At 49.5% G+C, this 27,466-nt stretch overlaps 1 protein-coding gene and 1 long non-coding RNA gene across 4 annotated transcripts; both read right to left on the minus strand.

Annotated features, from left to right (window-relative positions):
• Positions 1–615: 615 nt before the first annotated feature.
• On the minus strand, positions 616–4,574 carry LOC130840948 (uncharacterized). The gene is made up of 2 exons (XR_009050097.1): positions 2,568–4,574; positions 616–2,163 (listed from the first exon to the last, which is right to left on the minus strand). It is a non-coding gene; the product is annotated as an uncharacterized LOC130840948 (long non-coding RNA).
• Positions 4,575–4,622: 48 nt separating this feature from the next.
• PIP4K2B (phosphatidylinositol-5-phosphate 4-kinase type 2 beta) lies at positions 4,623–27,414 on the minus strand. Of its 3 annotated transcripts, none has more exons than XM_057715632.1 (10): positions 27,118–27,414; positions 17,168–17,265; positions 14,409–14,505; positions 12,139–12,291; positions 11,112–11,258; positions 10,049–10,087; positions 9,450–9,563; positions 5,969–6,227; positions 5,377–5,480; positions 4,623–4,784 (listed from the first exon to the last, which is right to left on the minus strand). In XM_057715632.1, exons 1-10 carry the CDS (start codon positions 27,274–27,276, stop codon positions 4,704–4,706), a joined length of 1,251 nt encoding a protein of 416 aa, XP_057571615.1. In that variant the 5' UTR covers positions 27,277–27,414; the 3' UTR covers positions 4,623–4,703. The 3 variants fall into 3 exon arrangements, with proteins under 3 accessions (XP_057571615.1, XP_057571617.1, XP_057571616.1); XM_057715634.1 differs by lacking the exon at positions 27,118–27,414 and adding an exon at positions 20,147–20,185; XM_057715633.1 differs by lacking the exon at positions 27,118–27,414 and adding an exon at positions 17,353–17,527.
• Between the last annotated feature and the right edge of the window lie 52 nt (positions 27,415–27,466).

Raw genomic sequence — 27,466 nt, forward strand, 5'->3', positions numbered from 1 at the left:
GGCCCCTCTTTTTTTCTAAAAGTTCCCCAAATGATGCAAGCTTGCAACCTGTAGCAGATGCCCTAATAAACAGGTAAGTTCCTAAACTTTAGCCTCCATTATAATCATCTGGAGGGCTTGTTAAAGCAGTTTCTGATCCAGAGCTGCAGAGGGCCCTGAGAATTTATGATTCCCAGGTGCTGGTCCAGGACCACACTTTGAGAACCACTAGATTTTAAGCTAAAAGTCTAGATGGAGAACCAGAGGCACACGGAGGTGACTTGTTGAAAGTCAGCAATGTAGCTGCTCAAGGGAGAGCTGGGACAGTTGTGTTGGGTGTGTGGCTCCCAGCCAAGTGTTGGTTCTATGCAGCCGGAGAAGTGAGGGGCAGTTGGTCCATTCCGCAGCGAGTGTGGTAATGGCAGCTGACAGGCAGATGCTCTGGTGCCTGTGCTCTTAACCACTGCCTATTAACTGCGTCTTAGAGTGGGTGACCAAAGTCATTGACTGTTCTTTCTCCAGACTCAAGCCATACCCTGATTTAGCCCAAGCAGCCACTAAAACTGGGACCAAAACCTTTTAATTACGAAAAAGACAAAAGGCTTATTTCCAAAGGACTCACATATAACAGGTGTGTACACAAAGCTTTTTTGAGTTTTATTTTTTTCCTCGGGTTGGAGATTCATCTTAACATGCATGCATCTTAAAACAGTAACAGGGTCTCGAATTGTTCCGAGCAGACATTAGACAAGCACAGGGGGTTGAAAATTCCTATTTAAAAAAATGGAGATTGCAGTGGGAAATGGAGAAGTCACACACATATGGTGGGGTGGCAGTTTACCCTGCTCCCCCAAAAGCTGAATCTAAACTTCATTCACATTTTTTGATCACAATGGCCTGACCTGATGCTTGGGTGTGCTGAGCTGCACCAGGCCATCCCCCAAAGGTGGTTCCCACTTCCTCCCAAAACGGCTCTGAGCAAGGGGAAGGGGCTCCTCTGGAAGTTTCGTCCCCAGCCAGCCTCCAGAGGATCGCCAGGGACAGCCGATGCTCCTCTTCCCTCTGGAGACACTCTCCATAAGTGGCACATTTCAGAAGAAGGCCAGGGCTGTGTCACAGAGCCCCCTGCAGATGGCTGGTAGATTTGGGGGCCGTTTGAATGTGTTTTCCCTTTGATTCCTGTGCTCAGGCTGGAGCCCCCTCCCCACATTTCTGTCAGAAAAAAAGCGAGCTCCCTGGAACTGGGGGAGCCACAGGTCTACGGCCAGAGCTTTCTAAGGGTTGTTTTGAACACTGTCCCTTCTGGCCCCTAACACTTGAGTAGCTCAAATGCTGGGGACTGCTGACAATTTTTTCTCTCTCCCAACTTGAACTGGTAAAAAAAACAATTAGGAGGGTGGGACTGGCTACTGAGGAACGTCCTGGGTCTTTGGTCCACCTCCCTGGGGCAGGCCCTGGCAGGCCATGAAGAGGGGAAAGTCAGTAGGGCAAGAGTGTGCAGTCCCAAGCCCTAAGCGCTACCAGGGAACCTGTTTGAGGCCTAAACCACAGGCAAGAGAAACGGAAGCAGGAAGAGGAGAAGGGATGATGAGCTGCCCGTGGTGGGAACCGAGGGAGCGCCACCGAGAGCAGCCACGGGGCGACTCGCAGCACATGCCACAGACCCGTCACCCCTGAGCTAGGTAAGGAGACATGGAGCACTGCCTCGGGCTGTGCTCCCGGGACTGCTGGCTCTCTGGCCTGCCCAGTCGCCCCCAAACTGCAGGACACAGGGAAGGAACTTGCACTGGGGGACAAAGACTCAGTGGTTCATTAAGAGGAACAAGGGCCAGAGGCCTTCTTCTAGTGGTCGAGGTGGAGATTTCAGAGAGCCCCTTGCTTTGGTGGGGAGACCTGGGAGACTAGAGTTTTCTCAGCTGTAGACTTTCAGAAGAGGGGCAGGATGGGAGAAGCTGTGACTGGTTAAATGGTAGAGGGAAAGAATGGAGAGGAATTCTGCCCTTGTCCCCATCCAGGCCTCACCCAGTCAGCCATGTCTTATTCTTGTGCCTTTGTTCTTGGGAGACCCCAAATTATTACAGGATACCATAAGACCACTCAGCTTTTCCTCATGGTTCCAAAGAGTGATGGTGAGGGTAGTCGCTTCCCCTTGGACACCTTCTGCCCAGAGACGGCATGGTGGGACTTGGAGAAAAGAGGGGGCAGACAAAAGTTTGGGGATCACTTCACTTTCTCTACATTCAGACTGCAAACCAAATTTAACATCTTCATCATGACAAAAAGAAGAGAAAAAACTTGTATAAATCAAGATAAATAGCTTTTAAACATTTGAATGCCAAAAGAATTAAAGGACCAAACCCAAGGTTTTGAAGATAGCACAGAGAATGACCTTTAAACAAAATTTAAAATCCACCAAACCACAGCTTAAATGTTTTGACCCAGTCAACAATACTGTCAGAAAAACAAAAAGAGCATTTAAAACAGAATGCTACCTCTCAAAATGTAAACAATATACAAAAAATAAACATAAAAAACAACCCCCCCCCCCCAAACTCAATGTTAAAGAAGTTAGATATCTGGTAGCTCACCTTTAACTTATAACAATTGGTTACAATTTTCGTACACATTATGGCGACATGATCAGCAGACCAAATGTAGGAAGCCGGAGGGAGCCCAAGGCTGTGGAGGCTACGAGAGGACAACCTGCCAAGCTTGGGAGATGCTGGGCCCAACTAGGAGCAGATCCAAATTTTCATTCTTGATTAGGAGGAGGTGGGGAAATCAAGTCCAAACATTATTCCTACTAATCCCTTCCGAAGTCAAATTTGTCTTCTCCGTGAGCTACCTAGTTCTTCCCCAAGTCACTCCGTGGTCTTGCTGCTGACATTCAGAGCTACCTACAGCCCCTTCCTGGGGCCAGGGCAGTTGTTTGGCCCGTTTGCCTCTTCCAGAAAGGTTCCGACAGCCCCAGTAGAGTCCAAGAATGCGGTCTCCATTCCTCCCTGACCTAAATGCTGTGGGTCGGGCACAGAGCTGGTGCTCATTCCTGCTCCAGAAGCTGAGCTTGGCCAGGTTTGAAGGGAGCCAAGGAAACCAATCCATTCATTCAAAACGGTTCCACAAACTTTCTTCCCATTTGCGGAGTTATCTACAAGTTTTACCATATCTCATCCCAAGTCCCCAGTTCCTGGTGAGGAGGTGAGAAGACGCAGGAATGTACCTCCCCCAGCACAGGGCTGTTTTCTCTTCTTGCCAGACCAGACTGCTCTGATGGCATCGCAGAAGGACACAATTCTGAGGCCTGGGGAGCAGGCTCAGAAGGTGGGTAGAGATCCTGAAGGAAGCTGCAGGATGCCACTCCTGAGGAGGCTTGTGGGTGGCAGATCTGCACAAAGTCTAGAGGGCCATCAAGAAAAAACAGCTCCAAGGTTGAGGCCAGGTCGAATCTCACATCAAGCCTCCAAATTGGATTTCCCGGGTCAGATCCTCAAGCGGCTCAGAAGCAACCTCAGGCCTGGGTGCCACACTCCGAGGTGGGGGCACCACGCCCTGCTGGCCACAACCATCCAGGTGACAAACCACAGGCACAGGGAGTCAGATTACCTACATGGCAGCCCTGGGGCTTGAAGAGGTATCTCTGCAAGGAGCACCCCAGGCACGTGGAGATCTGCCCCCAACGAAAAGCTCACCTACAAATGCAAGTGCCTGGGAGAAGGTCAGGAGGAAGCAAACAGATGAAGGGCACAAGACTTCACGTGACGCGCGTCAGCGTTTCTGGGGCTCTCCCAAGGGGAAATACCCACTGAAGCACGAGGGTCCTGTGTTAGCCAGAGGTGCTTTCTAGTTCCCCTTGACGCGGTGGGAGACAGGCTTTGGAGAGAAGACGTCCGAACTCCAGGGGCCGAGAGCGCCCAGGGGCTCGGGTGATGACCACGGGGTTCTCTGAGAACCAGCTGTCCGAGAGCCCAGCAGCCCCCCACCCCTTACCATCCCATGAGGATGAACCCACCCCCCTCTGAGACCTCTGATTCTGGTCTGAGATGCCCGATGTTGACCTGGAGTGTTCCTTCGGGAGGGACAGCATTTAGGTGGCGGAATCGTGTAACATTTCACTGGGAGCCGAGGCTGAGGAGGTGGAGGGAGCTGTGCACAACACTCCATGAAATTACCCGTTCGTCTAGACAAGAGCAAACGCAGCAGGGCGGAGGAGGCTACCTCCTCTCCGGCACCGGGGCACTCTGCTCTGACAGGACCCTTTGCTGGGTCTGTGGGTGCTGCTTTAATGGAAGGGAAGTGAGAGCAGGGCAGGGATGGGGAGGGTGGGTAGGGCGATGACAGACATCGTTATAAACAGCAAATCTGGCGCAACCACACTTCAGACACGAAACCCAAATAAACCCACAAAGTCATCTCTAGCCCCAAGGTATCTTAAAAGGTTACAAGGTAACAAAAAGGAAACCCCTTTTTAACCTGGGTCAGACGGGGGGAAACAAGGGTAAGCAGGTGAGGCTACATCCTGTGAGCACGCGACACACAGCGCATCCCCTCCTCTCCAGCTACGGTCTCTTCCAGTGTCACAGGCTGCAGTCGCACGGCTAAAGCCCTCCCCTACCCCCCACCGCCCCGCTCCCCGCCCTCCCATCTAGCCCAGATAACACCCTCTCCCTCTTCCAATCCCCGACCCCACATCCAGCACTCTGGCTCTGGCTGAAGGTAGAAGGTAACTACGTCAGGATGTTGGACATGAACTCGTTGAAGCGTTTGGAGTACTGCTCAGGGTTCACAGTCGAGATCTCGGCCCCTGCCTATAACACACAGAGGCCCGCATCAGGAGGCTGCCAGGGCGGGGCCTGGGCATTCAGGAGCCTCTTGCTCCCCATTAGAGCTGAATACCACCCCCGCCCCCGACTGCGCAGGCCACCTTGAGACACGGCTGCCACGTCTCAGAAGTGCCCTGGCCCCACTCCTCTGGTTCACAGTCCCAGGGCTGTGCCCATGGAAGCGAGAACAAGACAGTGGGGAGGCAGCAGAGAGGCTCCAGAGCTCTGGTGGCCGCTGTGTGGAGAACAGTAGCTTGAGGCCCATGGGGAAACAAGCCTCTGGGGAGCAGCGTGGGCATGTAAACAAAGCTATTACTGGCGGTCAACAAGAGGCACGACATGCCCAGCAGCCCTGGGAAAAGGAGCCCAAGAACTAGGAGAAAACAAGTTGGGCACATGAGCCAGCCACGGGGAGGGGATGGGGCACGATGGCGGAGAGAGCGCACAAGGCGCCGGGGCAGGCGGCTCTTCCCGCCGCCTGCCCTTGGAGGAGGGCAGCAGAGTGTCCCTTAGAGCAGGACGCCTCCTGGGGTCCGAGGGCCCACCCCGGGCCTGGATGGGGGCAGGGAGAACTCACCCCATGTTTCACTGTTTTGGCAGCATGTGCAGCTTTCTTCTTCGCGTCATATGGCGTGAGGATATCAATGATGGCCATGAAGTAAACCTCCTTCTTGGGGGCACCTGAAGCGGGGGGGAAGCAGGAAAGGAGGAAGAGGCAGAGAGAAGAGCAGAAAGCAGCTGGGTCCACACCCTTCAGGTTCATCCCTACCATTCTGAATCTGAGAGAAGGAATGACCCATGGAGTCCTTCTTAGAAGCTTTCATAGCTCTTATCTTATTTGCTCTTCACAGCCACCCTGTGGGGTTGATGTGACACTATTTAGGAGATTTTGTCCCTCCCATGAATCAGAGCTAAACCAGACCTCAGCTATCCAGGACAAGCAAAGCCGTGAAGGCAGGCCTGACAGAGAAGGACCCCAGGGCCCCAGAAGACAGAGTTACTGGTGGTGACTCAGGAGGGCAGCCTGAGGCAGAAAGAGGCCAAAGTCAGCAGTTAATAAGGTGGAGGCCCAGACACCCACAGGGCACCTAAACAACAGGCCTGAAGGCAGGTGTGCAGGATGAGGGCCGGGGAGTGGGGGAGGCAGGCAGGCACGGGCTCCTACTTACTTTCATGGCTTTTCATGGCATAGACGTCTACAGAGGGATCAAACTCCCCAGGACCAAAGAAGCGGGGAAAGCTGAGGAGGTTGCCAGGGCTGTCCGGAGGCGTGCCGTAGGAGCAGAGCAGGCTGCCGCCCACCCCGTCGTTCTCGCACTCCTCATCCTCTGCCCGCTCCTCCACCTCCATCTCCTCCTGCTCCGCCCGGTCCACGTCGTGGATGCCCACCAGCAGGCTGTAGTCCATGATCTTCAGCTGGGCCAGGAACTGGTGGGGGGGAGAAGGCGAGATGGAAAGAAGAGGTTACATGGGACCTCTGGAGAGGCAGAGTGGCATCTGGAAAGGGGAGAAAAGGCATTCCTTTCAACTTAATCCTCCCACTCTGAAATACAGCAGAGAATAAGACATCAGAGCCTCTGCCCTCAACGAGCTCAATGTCTAACGGAGAAGACAGTCATTCCACAAGGGTGAGGAGCGGTGGGAGTCCAGAGCAGGGGGGAAAGGGCCTCCCTGAGGAAAGGAGTCGAGACTGACCCAGGGAATGAAGAAAAGTCAGGCAGGCAGGGGCTGCGGGAGTGAAAGTAGAAGGAGCACTGCGGGAAGAGGGAGCTGCCGATCCCATCTGGAACCAAGAGCGGCACGGTGAGGGGAGGAAAGAAAGAAGGGAACACCGCACTGCGGATGTCTCATCCATGTAACCAGTGCTGGGAGCAGGACGGTGCCTGAGTCTCCAGAGCTGAGACTCCGTGACTCGGCAAAGAGCAAAGAGCGTGGGGGGGCACAGGGCGGGGACAGCCAGCTGGCCTCCCAGTCTAACTCGTGAGGCCAGAGCCACTGGTCCAAGTCCTCTGTGAACTAGCCAGCAGCCGCCAGCAGCCACGTGCCAGGCACTCTGCCATGGTCCCAAATGAACCTGCAGCACTGCAAGAACTGTCCGGCTGACCACTGTGACTACAGAACTAGACGCAGCACCATAACAGGACCAGAGCGGCTGTATGCACAGGCCCAGAAGACCACTAAAAGCCTAAGAAGCCCCAGTGGCAGGAAATCACCAGAATCTCCTCAGGAGAGAAAGGTGAGGGGCACCACTGCAAGCAGCCCTGGACAAAGCCCTCTCAAGGTCAAGGGAGAAGGGACCAGGGTTCCAGAAAAGAGCGACTCTGTGAGCCGCACGCCCTGCTATCCACCTGCAGACATTTACAGAGCGACAAGCAAGTGAAAACAAATGAACTGTGTAAACTGCCTTAATCTTGGAGGGAGAAAAGCAGGAAAAGGAGGAGAGAGACTCTGGACAAACTGAATGTCAGAATAAAGGAACAAACACAGTAGAGGGTGGTTCAGGTAAAGCTTCCTAGCAAAAAGACGTCTGTAAGACCCATGTTCACAGGGGCATTACTCACAATGAAGCAACCCAAGTGTGGTATTTAGTTTTATGTGTCAACTTGACTGGGCTACCGGGTACCCAGAAATTTGGTCAAATATTATTCTGGATGTGTCTGTGGAGGTGTTTATGGATGAGATTAACATTTAAACTGGTAAACTGAATAAAGCAGACTGCTCTCCCTGAAGGAGGTGGGCCTCACCCAATCAGTTGAAGGGCTGAGAAGAACAAAAAGGCTGACTCTCCTGTGAGTAAAAGGGAACTCCTCCTGCCTAACCGCCTCTGAGCTGGGACATCAGTATTTTCCTGCCTTCAGACGCAGACTGAAACATCAGTTCTTCCTGGGTCTTGAGCCTGCTGGCCTCTGGACTAAAACTGGCCTCTCGCTGGCCAACTGCAGATCTTGGGACTTGTCAGTCTCCATAACTGTGTAAGCCAATTCCATATAATTAACATCTATCTATCTATCTACACCCTATTCTGTTTCTCTGGAGACTCTTAATATTAATAAATTAATTAACCTTAACTAGACACCAAGTGTCCACCAATGGATGAATGGGCAAACAAAATGTGGTATACACATACAATGGAATATTATTCAGCCTCAAAAAGGAAGGACAGTCTGACACATAGCACAGCGTGAATGGTCCTTGAAGACATTATGGTAAGTGAAATAAGCCAGACACAAAAGACACTGTATGATCCACATGAGATTCCTAGAGTAGTCAACTTCATAGAGACACAAATAGAATGGTGGTTGCCAGGGCCAATGGAGAAGGAGGAATGGGGAATTAGTGTTTCTTGGCTACAGAATTTTTGTTTGAGAAGATGAAAAAGTTCTGGAGATGGATGGTGGGAATGGTTGCACAACAATGTGAATGTACTTAATGCCATTCAACTTCAAAATGGTTATGATAGGGACTTCCCTGGTGGCGCAGTGGTTAAGAATCCACCTGCCAATGCAGGGGACACAGGTTCAAGCCCTGGTGCAGGAAGATTCTACATGCCACGGAGCAACTGAGCCCCATGCACCACAACTACTGAGCCTGCACTCTAGAGCCTGTGAGCCACAACTACTGAGCCTGCATCCTACAACTACTGAAGCCCACACCTAGAGCCTGTGCTCCGCAACAAGAGAAGCCACCGCACTGTGAAGCCCAGGCACCACAACAAAGAGGAGCCCCTGCTCTCTGCAACTAGAGAAAGCCCACTCACAGCAATGAAGACCCAATGCAGCCAATTAATTAATTAATTAATTTAAAAAAATCACCTTTGTAAATTTTATGTTATGCATATTTTACCACAATAAAAAAATAAAACATTTGTTAAAGTTTATACGGTTTGGTTTTAATGAACAAGCTTCTAATTTATTAAAATAGGAGACACTGGGTCTTCCCTCGTGGTCCAGTGGCTAAGACTCCATGCTCCCAATGCAGGGGGCCTGGGTTTGATCACTGGTCAGGGAACTAGATCCCACAGGCTGCAACTAAAGACCCCACATGCCTCAACTAAAGACCCCACACGAGGAAATGAAAATCTCACGTGCCTCAACAAACACCCACCAAACAAATATTTAAAAAAAAAAAAAAAAAAAAGGAGACACTGAGTTAGCAAATGGTGCAGATATCACATTCATTATTTAGCACCTGTCATCCCCAAAGGAACTTCTCCACAGGAAGTCCCATTCCAACCAGAAGGATGCGAGGTAAGTGGAGAATCAGAGCCAGAGAAAGGTGTGGTTGGCGGATTTTAACAGCTGGCTTCCTGTCACTCTGACAGCTAGATACCCCTTCCACTATGGGGACACAACCAGAAAGGAAGTTTGAAGAGGAGTTTGAAAAAGGGGTTGGAACAGACCAGAGAAGAGATGAGGGAAAGCACTCCAGACTGAGTTACACAGGTTCTACTGACAAACTCCAGATGGAATGTACATTTGCACTAGCTTTAGACGCAAATAACTACCCACATGGCTCAAATCACCACCCTTCCTCTTGTCCACACTCCTGGAGGGTGGTGAATTCAATTTTTCTTAAGGTTAAAGAGGCTCCTGCTCTGGGGACAAGAGGGAGTCCGGCTCAACCAAAGAAGAAACAAGGGTAAATACATACCTCTACATCCCGTTTCAGTTTTTCCAGGAAGTTCTTTTTACTCTCTTCTCCCACGTGCAGCTTCTGCCCTTCGTTGAGAAAGTCATTGTCTTTGTAGGTTGGCAAGTCCTTGGCCTGAGAGAGCAACAGCAGTGTTAGCCTGGTGGCCTGATTTGTTCACCCCAAGGAGTCCTCTGCAGGGGACAATGGTGCAGGAAAGGAAATGGTCCTCAGCACAAAGACGGCCAACCTGCCAAATCAACAGCCCAGTCCAGGAGTCTACAGTCCCAGCGTCCGGCAGGCAGGGATGGCAAATGCGTGGCACGAGTCAGACAATGAGGACTGACCAAAGGACTTCCTGCTGAGCCTGGACTACCTCAGGGCTCAGGCAGCCACTCACTGACTCAGGCTGAACTGAGACAGACGCTGCCAGCCCTCCAGGCCTAGGCCAAGGGTGAGGACAGACACAAGCTTAGTGACACAGCGTTTCCCATCAACAGACTGCATGTCTGGGAACTAGGCTGGGGTGGCAGCAGAGGAAGGGACAGGATGGCCGACAGAAGGTGTTTCTGGTTCCAAGCAACCCATTCCACGAGTGAGCAGCACGGGACCCCGCATACCTTCTCCTTGTCACTCGCTTCTCTGGCAACAGTAGAACCCTGAAAGGATAAGAGCCGTCAGGAGAAGTCCAGCTGAGGCAAATTCCACTGAGCAAAAAAACATGCACCAGTCTTTAGGGAGAGGCAGCAGGTAAACTCAAGTAGGCTGGTTAGACTCCTAAAGGGGCCAGGAGGCAGCAACTTGTTCACTTCCTCTGTCACAGACTGTTTCCAGAGCTCTGACCATACCAGACACATGCTCAGAAAACAGGGCTGAACTGAGAGACTCAGTGCCTGCCCTTAAGGAACTCTCCTTCTAAGAGGGGAGACAGACAGTAAACAGAATTAATTAGTGCATTAATTACAATGGTGCTGAGTGGTAAAGGGGAGAAGGCAGGACCCCCTGAGAGCATGTAGTACAGGGGCAGGGTCCAGACTAGGGAGGGGTAGTGGCCAAAGCCTGCTTCCTAGAAGAAGTGCTATTTGAGCTGAGCTCTGAAGGCTAGGTAGGAAGGGATTAGGTGGGCGAAGGTGGAGGGAGGGGAAAGCTCGCAGACAGCCTATGTGAGACCCTGCGGAGGTGGAGAGCACAGGCACTGCAGGAACGGAAAGGAAACCAGTGCAGCTGCAGCAGAGAGAGGCAGAGTGGAGTGAGGCGCCAGGAGTCAGGAAGCCAGGTTCAGGAACAACGGGGCGCTGTGGTTCACAGGCACAAATGTGTTTTTTGTGTGTGTCTAGAAATGTGCCTGTGCTGTCAGTCCACGGGCCGCCAGGGTGTGTGCCTCAGCACAGCCTGTCCTGGCACTGCTGCCCTCGGTGTGCACACCCCCTTGACAGGAGCTGAAGAATATCAACTGTTCCATAAATATGGTACATCTGGGGCTTCAATAAGCTCTTGTCACTGTCACCTGGACTTGAGACAGCCGCTGGCTCACAACAATAGGCATGTCAACTCCAGAGCCACTTGTCCATTCCAAAACCTACACACGCTCCGGCTTTCTCACTATGGGGAAGAGGGAGTCGTGGTCCCTCCAAGCCTCTGTGAGAGGGCGGCCACGGAACTGGGAAACACAGAGCCCCTCACCTTGAGGTCATACTTGCGGTGTACAGTGAGCCGATGGCTGAACACATTCCTGGTGACCACCATGTAGGTCTCCACGCCGTCCACGGTCAGACGGTACATGCCCAGGAACTGTGGCAGAAGGGTATTGCCGTGACACTCCACTATGAACTAGGAAGGAAGGGAGGAGAGGAACCGGTGAAGGTGCCAGGATGGACAGGGCTCTTCCCAGGCTAACATGCTCCCTGGGATTCTAGCCTCTAGACCAGTGGTTTTCAAACTGGATTCTGTGAAGTCACAGGGGTTCCTCAGACTTACGACAGGCAACAGCCAGCCCCACCCCCAACCGCCAAGGCAGAGTGAGAGGCTGAGTGGGCAGTGCGGAGCCCCGCTGGTTTCATGCGATCGGGATTCTGCAGGAAAGTCCCTGATCTAGGCCTTGCATCTTCTCTGTCAGCCTGAATGGGAAAGCCAAAGGGCAGAGAGAGGATGCAGGGCACAGCTATGATATGGCCGTCTGGGACAACAGAACAGCTCTGTACCCAAAGCTCTTGCCCATGCCAGGCCCCAGGATTTTCTGCTCTAACTCCCAAAACACCAAAAGTCCTTTTCACCACCTCTCAGGTGCCCAGAGAGAAGCCAGCTTTCCCTGAAGACCCATGCAGGATTCGGACGGGCACTCCCTGCTTCACTCACGGGCAGGTTCCAGATGGGAGGAGAGGGGCAAGGGGAGAGCAGCAGCCCTGCGGAGCCGACAGGGCCTCGTTCAGAAGAAATGAGGCAGCTGCCAGAGTGTGAAAACGTCCCAACTCTGACGAGAAACAGCTGTTCAACTGGGACTGTGTCCATAACATGCCTTCATTTCTTTTTTCTTTTTCTCCAGTAGTCATTTCACCTCACGGAAACACGGCCCCGGGGGAGGGCAAGTGTTTGGTTATCAAGGCACCTGCCATTACCAGAGAGGACCAAGCCCTCTCCAAGAAGCTCTGCCAGGGGCTCCTCTCCCTGTCCCAACCCATCCTCTGCTGTTGAGGCTCGCAACTCACCATACCTGGTGGTACTTCTTTAAGATGTTGTGCATCTCAGCCACATCCTCACTTGACACAGTCTTGATCACAAAGCGCCGGTCATAGGTAGTGAGGAAACGTGTGCCACATCGGCCCTGGCTGTCACTGTTGATGGGGGCGCTGCGCGTCACTGAATTCTGATGGACCAAGACAAAAGCTGGTCTTGGGAAGGGAATGAGGACTGACTTTTACTCTCAGTCTTCTCTTATGGGCCAGAATGCTCTAAAGCCAACAACACTGAGACAGATGGGACCTTACCCTCCCCTTTTCTCATGGGAAATTCACATCTTTGCCAGAGTCTTCCTTAAGAGAGACAAAAGTTGTTCCTTACCACCTGCTCCTAACCCTTGACTGGGATGGGAAGAGGACCAACTGTGAAATATTTCTTTTCATTCTGATCCTAGAGAGCTGCTCTAGGAACTAAAACTCGGCCGCAGATGTTATGGGCCTGGGCTCGAGTCCTGATGCTCACGTGTAGTATGACTTTGGGTGAGCCACTGAACCTCTCTCTCCTCCTGAGTATCCTCACCTGGAACACAAGCAGGCGGACCTAGAGGATTTTCCCAGTCTCTTGGAGGTGCTGAAGACAAAGCTTAGGAAATATTCAAGCAGTCAAGCATAAAGAAGGAGTGGTCTTTATGTCCTGTATGGACCCTCATGTTGGAAAACCCTTCCCAAAGCAGGAAGCTGGTCCTCCCCGCTCTGCCTAACACCCCTCCCCTCATCTCAAACTCCTGCTTGTCTGTGCAGAGCTCCGAGGCAGCTCTGGGGAGCTTTTCTGGCTCTGTCCCTGTTCCTCCTCGGAGCCCCATTCCCATTAGGATCAGAAGGCAGGAGAAGCCTCAAGCGGGGAGGGAGTAGGGGAAGGTGTGAGTCAACCACACAGATGTGTTCCCCAAGCAGATGCTGGGAAAAGACCTTCGCGAGGTCAGAAGACAGAGGGCTGACAAGCATAGTTCTACCCCTGCCTCATTTCCTGGCAGCACTTCCTGCCACTCTAAGTCACGGGTAGTCTAAGAGCAGAGAGTCCCCTCCCTGAATACCATCTTTCCTGCCCCTATCTCAGTCTCGAGCACAATTATTTGCCCACAAAGCTATTAGAGAAAAAAACAGGATGTGGCTAGATGGCCAAGGGGACGGGAAAGAGCCACCGTGGAAGGAAGATACCCGAGCAACCTGGGGTTGCAATAATGGCATGAAGTTTTCCGAAAGCATCAGGGCATGACTTAGTTCAGGGTTTGGTCCCAATGGGAGGGGCTGGAGGACCTCCAGGCACCTCATGGACACGGCTGTTCCTGACTGCTCAGGTCCCTGGCATCTCTTCCTCCTCTCATGTGCCCTCACACTCCTCTTCAGGAGGCCCCCTAGAGTGGGGGGATAGAGGGAAGGGAGACTCTGCTTCTCATGATCTACTCTGTGAAAGACTTCCTGCGAGTGGGGTGGGAGGAATGACAGTATTTTACAAGATGTGGGCGTCCATTTTAGATTTCACTCTGCTATACACTCCTTTTTTGCCCCCAACAGACAACTGAAAATCAGCTGTATTTCTTACTGCTCCACAAGTGAAGTGGAAAATTCTCCCACCTTCACCACCAGGCTGTTTGCCAGGGGAAGTAGCCCAAGGAAGGTGCTAGGTGGAGAAGGAACAGAAGCCACAGACTATGAGTCAGACCAGAATGTCCCCGATGCTGGGATTGATTCCTCCCAACAGGCCAAGGCCGCTGCGACATGACCACCCCCTGAAGGGGGCGGCTGCCCTGCCACGCCTAGCCCCCCTCCCAGCGTCAGGACGGGGACAAGTTCAGGAGGGGGCACGCGTACCTGGCAAGAAGTTACACTACCCTTGAAGTCTTCCTTTTCTAATCTGTCTTATCTGCTTTAAGAGGCCTCATCTCCCGTTGGCAACAATTCTCTCTCTTTTAAGTCAAACTACGAAGGAGAAGGGTTCTTCAGCCTAGACTGGGAATGTCAGACTAAAATGAAGCAGCTTCCGTAGACCCCCTCTCCCTCCCACGGTGCTTCCTCCCAGGGAGAGGAGCCTGAGCCTGTGGGGCATCACCAGGAGCACTTCTAAGGCCCTCAGCCCTCCAAGAGCCCACCAACACTGGGGAAAGACTGCCTGGGCTGGAGCAAGACATGACAGGAAGACGCAGCACAAGAACAGTAGACATGTTTTTGTTCCTCTACTTGTCCTGTGGCTTCCTGACCCCCCTCCACTCCCTAACCCCTCCGATTTTGCAAAGACACTTCATACCTGGTAATCCTGATCATCAATCCCAAACCTCTCCCGGAGATTTCGGAACACCATAGGGCAGTACTCCTTAAACTTAAAGCGGCTGGGGAGGTTCTCTCTGGGGAAAAGCAGAGACATGTTTTTATGAACTTCTTGCTCCTCTAACTCATACAGCAGGACTTCTCAAAGTGTGGTCCATCTCAACGTGTAGATCAGAACCATCTGCAGTGCTTAAAATGTAGGTTGCTAAGCCCCCAACATTCTGGAGGTGAGTCTGGAAATCTGCATTTTAAAAACACACCCCAGGTGACCCTGGGCATGTAAAAGTTTAAAAACTTCACATTCCTTGTGTACATTTTATAAAAAGTGATCTAGCTGTATTCTTATGATTTGTATACTTTTTCTGAGTATATGCTATCTTGCAATAAAATTTACATTAAACAGGGAAAAAAACCTTACCTGCAGAGAAGTGAGACTGAGTGTTGGCCCTACGTCACAAGTGCTGTACTTGCTACAGGTGGGTGGCCACATGTGAACAGCTGCTGTGAGGTAAATGTCAGTCTGACTGCTAAAGGGAAGGGCTTTTCTCACCAAAGGACCCCTCTCCTTTGGGGATGCTCCAATCAATACATCCTGAAGATGGTTACACCCAGGAAGTCCTGCCCTTGGTTTCTACTGGGATGGAAGGGGAACGTGCTTTAGATTGAAGAGGTTCTCAGCCAACTGACTAGGATGCCATCTTCTCATGAGCCTTGTTTGCTGGCTGCTGGCACCAATCTACACCCTCCCCACTCCTTCAATCCTCAGACTCCCAGGAGGGAAGAGAATCACCTTGAAGGAAGGCCTCCTCCAAATCCTCCATCTTGACAAAAGTCACCCTGCTTGGGAACTCTCTTTCAGAAATATGTCCTTCTGTTCTCATCACAAGGAAAAAAATTTTTTTCTATTTCTTGAATTCTATATCTATATGAGGTGATGGATGTTCACTAAGCTTATTATGACAATCATTTCATGATGTATGTAAGTCAAATCATTATGCTGCACACCGTAAACTTATACAGTGCTATACGTCAATTATAGCTCAGTAAAACTGAGGGGGGAAAAAAAAGAAATATGTCCCTGTGGCTATTCCAGGACGGCAGACTTCAAAGAAATAAAAAGCAGTGGCTTCTCATGGAGGCAAGGGCCTGGTCTTCTAGTAAACGGCAATGCAGTCTAATAACTAGCACGTAGCCAGTTGTTGAAAGGACAAATGGAATCAAGAAAGATGAAAAAACAAATAAAGATATTGGATGTCAATGTGGTGGACACCATGGACCCTGGTACAATGTCTACACCTGAGCCCTGGCCTCTGGCACAGAACAACCCCCTTTCCTGCCTCAGAGGCTAGGGCTGTCCCTCCTTCCTTAGGCAGTGTGATACTGGATATAATAACAAATATAGTTGTAGTCTTTGTCCCTGTTTCTGGCACAGAGCTCCTAAAATCTTTGGAATTTCCTAAGTGGTAAGAGCAATAAGGGAGTCTTGTTATTTGTAACAAACCCCTCTTCAATCACACCTGAATTTATGTTAATGAGCTGACTTCTGTTAAGCCTCTGAGGATGGGTGCTCTTTGCCACAGGAACCAACCAGGACTAGAGGGTTGGAACTTTCAGTCCTACACCCCTGACTTCCAGGGAGGGGAGGGGGCTGGAGGCCGAATCAATTGCCAGTGGCCAAGGACTTTATCATGCTGTCATAAAAAAGTCCCCATAAAAATCCAAAAGAACAGGGTGAGACCTGATGCTAAGTCCAGGTTGACAGTGTCAGAACTGAATTGAATTGTAGGATACCTCGCTAGTGTCCTACAGAATTGCTTGATGTGTGGGAAACGCACACATTTGGTATTAGAAGTGAGCAGCAGTGTGAGAGTAGAGGAGAAACAGTTTTTCTTCTGTACCGGTGGCCACTTAGCAAGTAGCAGCTATGAAGACAAACAGCTTCTAGAAGATGATGTTATTACTTACTATGGCAGAGAGAGGCCACTAATGGATGTTTTCAAATCAAGCTTCTCCTCTGGGCTAACAGTCTGGGAATGGTGGGGTGACAGAGCCCAGCTGGTGAGGTGGTGGAGACTGTGGGACAATGGAGAGTGGAACCAGGATTCAAATGTAGAAACGGAGAGAGTGTGAGCAGCAAACAATTCCTCGGGTGACCCAGAGGAGGGTGAGAGGGCGAGGCCTCTAAAGGGCTTAGGGCAGGCGCCACACCGTCCCAGGTGAGACGGCTGCTCCATCCAAGTCTGGGACAAAGACACCGGTGTTACCCCAAGGAGCCACAATGAGCAAAATGGGAAGAATGATTTTAGACAGCGCCCCTGGGCACCACGCTCAGCCTGCTGTTCACACACTAGCTGGAAAGAAAGAAGCTTGGCTGCATCCCAGGCCAGGAACATGCCTGGCAGCTTCTTGCCTCAGACTAAGACCGAGATACGGCCCCTGCTGCCAGCCACGCGCTAGCTACCTCGGCTTCCAGCAGCTCACTGTTACCTACACTGGCCCTAGATGAATCACCCTGAGCCGAGCCACAAGCCCTGAGGGACACTGGAGGCAGGCTGATAAAGGGGAGAGTCGCAGAGTGAGTGCACTTTCCCAGCCAGTTGTTCAACTCTCTGATCCAGGTGTGGCTGTCACACCCTGCTAGGTGCTAGCTTGTCCTCACCATGGTGAGGTTTGGGAGGCCCTCTGCTTGGAGGGAAAGAACTGCCCACAAAACCTGAGCCCGCTCAGCAGGCAACTTACTTATTGAAGAGATGATTGTCCACCTTGATCTTGCTGTATGCTTTGAAGTCATCTGGCATTAGCATGACAGGGACAGGGACATTGCTCAGCTCATTGATCTGCAAAGGAAAGGGAAAGTGAGGTTCTCAGCCAGGCCACCTGCCTCAGAGAGACAATATGCTACACCGTGGATGCCACCATCTCACCAGACACATGTCCATGGATCCCCTCCTTGTCTTTATTTCTGTTCTTCTCTTGAAGTAAGTCCCTAACTTCATCTCTACCTACTGAAATTCTCCCCACGTGATAAGGTCCAGCTCAAAAGACACCTCCTCTAGGAAGCTTTTCATGATTCTCTAGACCATAAATGTTCTTTCCCATCTCGGAATCCCTGAAGCATTGTTAATGTCCATCTTGGGGCCATCGCACAGCCTCCCTCACATTGCAGTTAATGCTTATAAACCTCACAAGCCTGCCTGACTATAAGCTAGGCAAGATCATTAACACTGACCTTTGTAAGCAAAGATCACCTAACTGATCCTCGGAGGCTCCACACATGGTACTTGGCACCACGATCTGCATATGGCAGGTACTATATAAGTATTTATCAAATGCAATAATAAGTGGATCAGTGACTAAATATCACCCAACCTATGTGAGTATTAACTGAGGCCTCTGAACCTCTTCATACGAATTGAGGGTCACTCAAGAAATCAGCCTGGGACAAGAAAAAAGCTGGATAGGTTTACATGGGTGTATAACTCTTATCTCCAAAGTAAAGGATTAAATTTAAAGTGAGCAGAATAGGTAGACATCTGGCCACTGGCTCATTCTTACTCTCTTGGAAAAAGCAAAGCCAGCTCCCAAGGCCATGTCTTGCCTTGCGCTGAACTGGGGGAGATGCAGAAGGGTGCCTTGCCCCCACTGCAAACAAATCTTCTCATTGTCTTTCATCCCCCTTCAAGGAGCTGGAGGCTGCACAGGGAACGGGCTTCCCATTGGTGCAGAGCTGAGAGGGCAGCTCCTGCCCTTCCCCATCGCCAGTTTAGCCAATTAGTGGTCTAATTAGCCACAGATGTCCTCTCCCATTACAGCAGCGTATTTGACATTTGACCCTCAACCCAGTTGCCACTAATGCATTCAGGATTTAGAGAGGAAACCTTAGTCCTGACTTAATGGATAGGGGGCAGGGGGAACACAGTCTTGTGTCTCCTGGATACCTCCCTTGCAAATCCTATTATCTCAATGAGGCCCCATGTGGCAGTGAGGAATAACCTAGTCATTAGGACTCCTCCAGGAGCATAAATGGGGGGAAAAACCATTTAATTTGCTGCCCCTTTCATGTTCCAAACCTTTTTTATTTAGAAATGTCAGAGGATGGATGAAGTTCAAGTTAATGCAGTAACTGAGCTGGGGAAACCATACCTTCCTAGAGTTGGTGAAAAACCCAATTTACTCATGGGGAAGTGAAAGAAGGCATAGGAGTATACGTGGGGAGGGGGCCACAGGGTAGTAGTGTAAGTTGGCAGTGGGACAGAGACAATAAACTGCTGGCAAAACTGACTGGCATAGACATAAAATACATCCTATGTGATTCCATTTATATGAAATTTTAGCATCTATAGGGAGAGAAATCCAATAAGAGGCTGCCTAGGTTGGCGGGGGGTGGGGGCTGTGGTTGACTGTAAAGGGACATAAGAGGTGCAATTCTAGGATGTTAGAAATGTTCTATATGTTTAGGGTGATGATTACATGCGTATATACATTTGTCGAAACTCATCAAACTGTACACTTAAAATTCCCAGCATCCAGGTCTGAGATGCCCACCATTAGCTAAAGAGCCACACAAAAAAGCCCTGCCAGTTACCATTCCAGAGGTGCTCACCAGACAACCTGATTGTTCAGTGTGTGCCTGCAGAGGAAACCATTCCACTTCTTGTTTTTCTGCCAGTACAAACAATTCATGGTAGCAGTCCCACTTCCTTTTTCCTGGCATAGTAAGCCTGGCTCTGAGATTTTTTAAAAGTTAAGTTCATGGCTCTTATACAATTCTGCCTTTTCTAGCTTAGACCTCCATGAAAGAACATACCTAGAAAGGTCATACCACCGGCTCAAAGAGTATGGTTTTATACCAAAAGGTTCTAGTATCTGCTGCTGACTGATTCTGGGTTAGTCTAAAATCCAGACTCTATGCCATGGCCAGGGCTTGTTACTGGGAGAACTAGAAATGACTAAAACACTTGCTTGCGAGGGGTCAATTGCCCCTCAGCTAGGATAAATTATTCTAACGAGCTATTCAGAGATGCTCCATTCATTAATTTTGTGTAACTCTAAGGGCAGCATAGTTTGAATAGTTGTAAGATGGTCAGTTTTTAGTTCTCAATTCATCTCTATCCTTGACTATACAACCCAACAGCAGGAAATTTCTAACAGATAATATATTGCTGAACAATCCACAGAGCTGAACTATGTAGACTCACCCTCTTTTCCACTGGGCCACATGGAGATCATTCACTCTAGGGATTAGCTGTACTATTTTTTTTAAGTTGTGCTAAATTTTGTATTCCCAGAGAGTTCTATTCAATTTCAATTGAACAAGCACTTACTGAAATACATACTACATGCTTCATTTCATGTTAGGCAGGAGGGGGTGTGCAGCAAGGAAAGCGTCGTGTGCAGGGTGCACACAAAAGTGGGAGGCTTATCCTCTTATTGGGGAGATGAGACAATCCCATGATACAGTAAAATTTGAAGTCAAGGCGCATTTTAAGTAAGTGAGAACACAGGGGCGGTGAACAGAACAGCAGAGTTTCAGAGGAGGGTGAGGTTAATATGGTCAGAGTCAGGCTAGAAATGGAACCTAAATGCCCCTCCTGGTATTGTCAAGAGCACTTGACCCTGGAAGAACCTACAAGATCATGTTACACCCGGCTTAAAAATCTTTCCATGGCTCCTCACCAGCCTCAGGGTGAAGTTGTAATCCCTTAGCCTAGCATTTACCGTCTTTCTTGATCTGGCTCAGACTGCCAAACTTCTACTCAGTTTACTTCTACTCAGTGTAGCCTTACTATGTGCCAGAAGCTGCGGATACAGAAGTGAAAAGATATGGTCTCTGTTTAGCTGTGAAGACAGACAACAAATAACAAATACAATGTGATGAGTGCTACAGAGTTATGAATAAAGGGAGATGGAAAAGCAGATTAAGAAATGACTGGGGCTTCCTAGGTGGCGCATTGGTTAAGAATCCGCTTGCCAATGCAAGGGACACGGGTTCGATCTCTGCTCCAGGAAGATCCCACATGCCGCGGAGCAACTAAGCCCGTGTGCCAAAAAAAAAAAAAAAAGAAATGACTGATTCTGCCTGGGAGTGGAACAGCTGGTTGCTAGAGGAAGCTACAGAGAAATAACACGTGAGAAAGGCCTAGGAGGGTAGATCTCAAGAAACAAAAAACGAACACACAAAAACACCCGAGGATGGGAATCCCAGCTGTGGGAACAGTCAGAAATAAGCCTGAGAGCTGTAAAAGTGTATTGCCCATTTTAGGTATGGGGGAGGCAGGGGGGGAGAGTGGCAGGGTAGGACAGAGGTGATAAAGAGTGGCGGGAGACAGTGCAGCAAAGATAGGTGAACAGCCTCACATATTATCAATATTAGTAAATAACAGCTGCTTCTATTCATGGAATGTCTGTAAGTGGCCAGTACTTTATATTATTGTATATTATCTATCATATATCTCACATATATATCCTATTCTGTATTTCTAATATTTAATAGTCACATGAAATATTATTAACCTGATTTTACCTTTTGCAAAAGGTTCAAGGTACCTCCCTCAAGATCACAGACAGTATGTGTAGAGTCAGGATTTGCTCCCAGGTCTGCTGGTGCCAAAACCTGGGCTCTTTACACTGTGCTGTGCAATCCTTCTTATGGGCAGCTACCATGACTAAGGTAGTGTTTTCCATTCCTTTCCTCTGTCCTAATAATCTGCAAGGAAAGCGTTATGCTCATTTTATAGAAAAGGAAAATGAAGCTCAGAGAGAAAAATTACTACTCCAAAGCTATACTAAGGGACATAGTCTAAATGTGAACTTATTTTGCCCACTATATGATAAATTTGGACTTAACTACGTCGGCAATGGGAAGTCCTCTCAGTTTAAATCTGGGAATTCACATAATCAGATGGGTGATACAGAAAGGTAACTTTGGGGGACTTCCCTGGTGCTGCAGTGGTTGAGAATCCGTCTTGCAATGCAGGGAACACCAGTTTGTTCCCTGGTCGGGGAACCAAGATTCCCCATGCAGCTGGGCAAATGAGCCCACATGCCACAACTAGAGAAAAGCCCATGCACCACAACAAAGAGCCTGTGCACTGCAATGGAAGACCCTGTGTGCTGCAACTAAGACCTGGCGCAGCCAAAATATAAAAATAAATAAATAAGAAAGGCAATTTAGGAATCAAATTCAAGTAAGGATTGGAAAGGGCAAAGATAAGAAGCAGCGAGACCTTCTTCTATTGTAATGGGGCTGTTACAATAGTTCAGGTGATAGACTACAGCAGCAAGAACGGAAGGAGTAAAGCTAGGAGAATCATCCAAGATCTGACTAAATATTCTGTGAAAGCTTCCCTGTCTTCCCCTGGTTGAACTAGTTACTCACTCCTCTGTGCATCTTTATATCCTAAATATCACATTTGCTTGGTTAATTGTTTACATGTTTGATTTCTCCACTAGACTGTGAGCCCCTAGAAGGAAAAGACAATCTTATCCATTTTTATGTCCCTAGCACAATGGCTGGCACATAGTAGTTACACAATAAATGCTGGATGGAGGGATGGATGGCTAGAAAAGGGGGACTGCAAGTTGGCTAACACTAGGATAAAGAGAAAAAGAGATAGCAAAGCCTGTGAGACCCTGTCAAAAGTTCATGGCCTGAGGACTTCCCTGGTGGCACAGTGGTTAAGAATCCACCTGCCAATGCAGGGTTCGATCCCTGCTCCAGGAAGATCCCACATGCCGTGGAGCAACTAAGCCCATGTGCCACAACTACTGAGCCTGAGCTCCAGAGCCTGTGAGCCACAACTATTGAGCCCGTGTGCTGCAACTACTTAAGTCCACGTGCCTAGAGCCTGTGCTCCACAATGAGAAGCCACCGCAATGAGGAGCCTTTGCACCACTATGAAAAGTAGCCCCTGTTTGCCACAACTAGAGAAAGCCCGTGTGCAGCAACGAAGACCCAACACAGCCAATTAATTAATTAATTAATTTTAAAAAAAACTTCATGGCCTGGAGGATTGGAAAGATGATTAAGGTTAGCTGTTGAGGATATGACCAGAGTCTTAAATGCTAGGGAGAGAAGAATAAACTTTACTTGGTAGACAAAAGAGAGTGACTAAAAGCTTCGAAGCGTGAAAGGTTGTGACTAAAGGAATGTTTCAGGAAGCTATGACTTTACTATCTAGCACGTTTCTGGGCCAACCTCTTTCACCTTCAGCAGAAGTGCACTCACAGAACACAAACTCATTTGAGCAGCACAATAAAACAGAACGTATTAGGATGGTTACGTCTGTTGTCTCTCACAGCATGTAAGTGGTTTTTGGATTATCCACACAACTAACTCTATGAGCCATCAGCATAAATAATGAGGAGGCTAAACAAGCTGAGTGAGAAACAACTTAGCAGCAGAGAGTTCACTCTGCTGATCCTATTGGACATGAAAATTCAGTCACTAGTTCTAGTCTGGTGAACTTCTGATCCCAGGAGCCTCCACTTCCCTGTGTGACCTTCATAGGAACTGCTACCCAGGTGGCGTGTGCTGGGTATGCAGGCTTCCTGACATGTCCCAGGGTTCTGGGGTGGTTCACCAATAGGCTGGCCACCACTGACAATCATGTTACCTGCCACCATCAGAAAACATGGCGTGTTTGGAAACACATTCCCGAGACCAGGAGGTCCAAGCGAGATTTGAAACTCCAGAAAGGAAAAGGGCAAGAACATAGAGCCACAGGTGCCAACAAATCCACCCCTGGGTTTATTCCTCCTTTTTACACCTTGGTTTTTCTCCTCTTATTTGAGTCCCAGTGTTCTCTGTGAGGTGGGAAGGTGTGCTGATGGACGAATTCATCCAAAGGCTTCACTAGAGCAGAAATATTTTCTAGAGATTTTTTTTTTTTTGGCCATGCTGCACAGCATGTGGGATCTTAGTTCCCCCACCAGGGACTGAACCCATGCCCCCTGCATTGGAAGTGCAGACTCTTAACCACTGGACCGCCTGGGAAGTCCCTATTTACTAAAGATTTTTAAAGTAGCCGGAAAAGAGAATAAAGCAGGGAAAGGAGGTTCTGGGTCTGCATTAAGCAAAGAAAATGTGTGGACAGAATGGGGGTAGAATGTGGGAGAGAACTGAGCCGACTTAAGAATAAATTTGTTCCTCACACCATTCACAAAAATTAACTCAAAATGGATTACAGATCTAAATGTAAGAGCTAAAACTAAAAGAGCTTTTCTTAGAAGACTCTGAGTTTTTCTTAGAAGAAAATATAGGAGTAAATCCTCATGATCTTGGGTTAGGCAAAGCCTTCTTAGATACACCAAAAGTACAAACAACCAAAGGAAAATAGACAATTGAACTTTATCAAAATTTAAAACGTGAGCTTCAAAAGATACCATCAAGAAAGTAAAAAAGATAACCCAAAGAATAGGATAAAACATTTGCAAATCATATATCTGATAAGAGACTTGCATCTATAATATATAACAAACTCTTAGGAGTTAATACTAAAAAGACAAATAGCCCAATTTAAAAATAGGCAAAAAGTAATTGGCAAAGGATCTTAATAGATATGTCACCAGTGAAAATGAACTGGGCAAAAGGCACATGAAAAGATGTTCATCATTAGCTACCTAGGAAATGCAAATTAAAATCATGGGATACGACTTCAAAACCACTAAGGTGGCTATAAGAAAAGAGACAATAACAAGTGTTGTCAGGATGTGGAGAAACTGGAACTCATACACACTGCCGGTAGAAATGTAAAATGATGCAATCACTTTGAAGAACCAGTCTGGCAGCTTTCCAAATTGTTAAACATAGTTACCATCACCTCCCCTATTCCTTCCCATCACTGGGGTAAGGCTTCATACATACGCAGTTCCTAAAATGGCCAACAGGTTATCAAGCCAGGTCTGCCTCCTCTGGTTTCTACACCCGTCTCCCAGGCCACCTCTTCCCTAACTCCAGACCCTCTAAACTGTAATTCATCCACTAAAACACTTCTCCCTGACAGATCCAAAGTCTTCTGATTTTTTTCTCCCTGTTCCCTACACAGTCTTCTTCCTCCACAAAGTCCAGGGTATGCATCTCGTGTCCGCGAGAGGAGCTCTGGTTACAACACTGTGTTCAAAGGCCTGTTTTTCCACCCAGAAGTAACCTGACCACCTCATGGGAGAGTATGTAACTGACTTGTGCTATAAATAAAGATATATCCATCCTTCATATCTCATACACCATCAACCACAGACACATCATGGCTTAAATGCTTAAATGGGTGAGAAATTAAAGAATCAAAGAAAAGGTGATATCTGAAAACTTAGACTGCAAAAAGTTGCAACAGTGGGCTTCTGAAGGAAGGTAACCGCCAAGAAAGGCTATCAATCCACCAAAACAGTGTGGTCCTGACCCCCCTGAGAACTGCAAGATTTTATAGTCTTCTGGGGAGATGCTCCATTTCCCATGGGGACTCTCAGAGTCCTAGACCTTACTGCAGGCCAAGAGGAAGCAACAAAACTTTTCACTAACTGATCTCCAAAGTTCGGCCCCTCCAGGGCAGTGGTGCCCAGGGCATTTCCTCTCAGGTGCTTGCTCATTATGCCCAGAGGCATGGGTCTTGCTTGAAGTCAATGCCTTCCCAGCTAGCTCTCAAGCAAACTTTCTTAAAAGTTAGCAGAAAAAGAGGGTGACTGCCTAGTCAAAGAGAGCAGGAATCACAGATACCTCTTCATCTGCCAGAGACTCATTGCCTGCCTATCAGAAAACCAAGCACCACACACACTCCTGGGAACTGGCAGGGGCAGGCACACACACCTGAGCGTGCATTCAGGTTCTCTAACAAGACCGTAATTCCCATCTGTCCTGGCACTTGGATGAGAGGCAGGACAAGGAACAGGAGGCAAAGAAAATGAGACCTCCCACTCAAGCACCACCACCATCCATCAAAGCCCATGGCACTGGACAATGAGCTGTGTCTTTTGCTGTGACCACAAGTGACCTAATCCTCCATCCAGGGCCTTCATTTCTTCAAGTATAAAATAAGGGACCCAAAGTCCCTTCTGACTAGCTGTAATATTCCTGACTCTCAGACCTCTACCAACTCTCCACACAGACAGGATGCTTTCTAGTGAGAAGCAAGCTGCACAACAAAATCAAGGATTGATTTCCAGGCAGGGACACAGAGTTCACGTTTTGATGACCCAGTTTTCCTTGCAATATTGTCAGATGACCCCTCAGGCAGCATGAAGTAGGAGCAGCAGACTCTGCTGGACTACTGAATCAAAGCAGCTCCCAGAGGTCTAGGCTTTAAACTAGCAGTCCTCCCTATCCTAGCCAGGATGTTCACCTCAGTGAGGTTATTGAAAACAGCACCCTGCCCAAAGCCAAGAAACCAACCAAGACCTCACTGTACACATGTGCACTTGTGTATCACAGGTAAAGATCTAAAATCCGGGCTCAGACTATGGTTCATCCATCTCCAGCCAGAGGCTCTTCTAGAAAAGCAAAGCAAAAAGTCCTGCTGGCCCTGAACCCCTTTGTCATCGTTAGGTCTTATGGGCAATTTCAAGTGCTCAGAAAAGTCGGGGAGCCTAAAGAACTGATAGTCAAAGGAAACTCAAACCATTAGCTTCATTTTCCTCATTCCAAACTTTTAGTTGGTGAGGCTGGCATTTCTGGTCTTTTTACTTCCTCTGCTCATTTCTGCTGTCAGGACTCAATGAAATGATCAGAAAGCAAGGAACAAGTGGTTGAAAGAGAAAGAAGAAAGACCCCAAACAAAGAGGACACAAACAAAGTCCTCCAGCTCAAACACTGTGTGGGGCTCCAACTTCCTAACAGGAGCTGTTGGCCAATCTCAAAGCATCCCGAGGATCCAGGAAACCTGTCTCTCATCCTAATCACCATCCATGATCACATCTTCATGACCATACAATAGAAAGCTCAATAACTGAGAAGTCAACATCTTTGACATGAACACCATAGAATTCAGGAAGACACATCGTCTCTGCTATGAATGGTCCTCATAAGCAGGCCTCACCTTCCCTCAAATGGCTGCATTCTCCCTTTTCCCTAAACTGGGAAGACCCTGATAAAGTGTCTGTGGTCCAAGGGAGCCTGTGCTTCTCCAGTTGATACATCTTGTTCAAGAAGGAAAAAAGGAAACCCAGGAAGGATTTCCAGTCAGTGGTCAGGAGGTCTGGAGGTTGGGGAAACTCTGAGTAGCCACACCAACCAAACGACCAGAAATAGAGGAATACTCAGGCAGGCCAATGCCACTTGCCCTGTCAACTGGACAGTGAGCTAGATAGCCGACTATGAGGAACAACGGGGAAAAGAAATGCAACAAACGGGGTGAGGTGAGAAGAGAGGAAGAGGGGAATGAAAGCCATTCCACCCCACCCAGAGGCCTTCCCTCTGCGCTCCAGGGGCTGCCCAAAGCCAGACGCAGGAAGCGTGAGGGGCTGGAGGAAAGGGGAGGACGCGACGGCATGCCACCGTCGGTGACACCAGGCCTCGCGTGGCGCGCGGGGAGGCACACCCGGCCGGACGGCGTGCAAGGGTGGGGTGGGCGTGCAACTGGCTTGGAGAGGGGGCTGCAGGCGTCACTGGCGGGGCCCGCCGGGCGAGGGCCCGGGGCTGCGGGGGGCGTGAGCACGCGCGGGGCCGCGCTCGGAGGGGCGCGCGCTGGGGAGCTGGTTACCGTGTGGTTCACCCCCCACATCAGGACGCTGAGGATCGGCTCGCTGGCCCGGAATAGCTTCACTTTCTGGCACACGAAATGCTTCTTCTTGGTCTTGGTCTTGCTGGCGCTGAGCGGCGCCACCGCCACCGCCGTGGTGCTGGTGCAGTTGGACGACATGCCCGGGGCGGCGGCGGCGGCGGCGGCGGCAGCAGCAGCGAAAGGGGGGGCGGCCGAGACGGCGCACAAGCCAGCGGTCCCAAGCCTCCCCCGGACCGATCCCCACCCCCGCTCCCTCACCGCGCCATGGTCGCGCCCGTCCCGTTACCTCCCCACCCCGCCCCGGTGGTTCCGTCCGCCCCACGCTCCG

This window comes from Hippopotamus amphibius, chromosome 17 (assembly GCF_030028045.1).
Source record: "Hippopotamus amphibius kiboko isolate mHipAmp2 chromosome 17, mHipAmp2.hap2, whole genome shotgun sequence".
NCBI lineage: Eukaryota > Metazoa > Chordata > Mammalia > Artiodactyla > Hippopotamidae > Hippopotamus > Hippopotamus amphibius.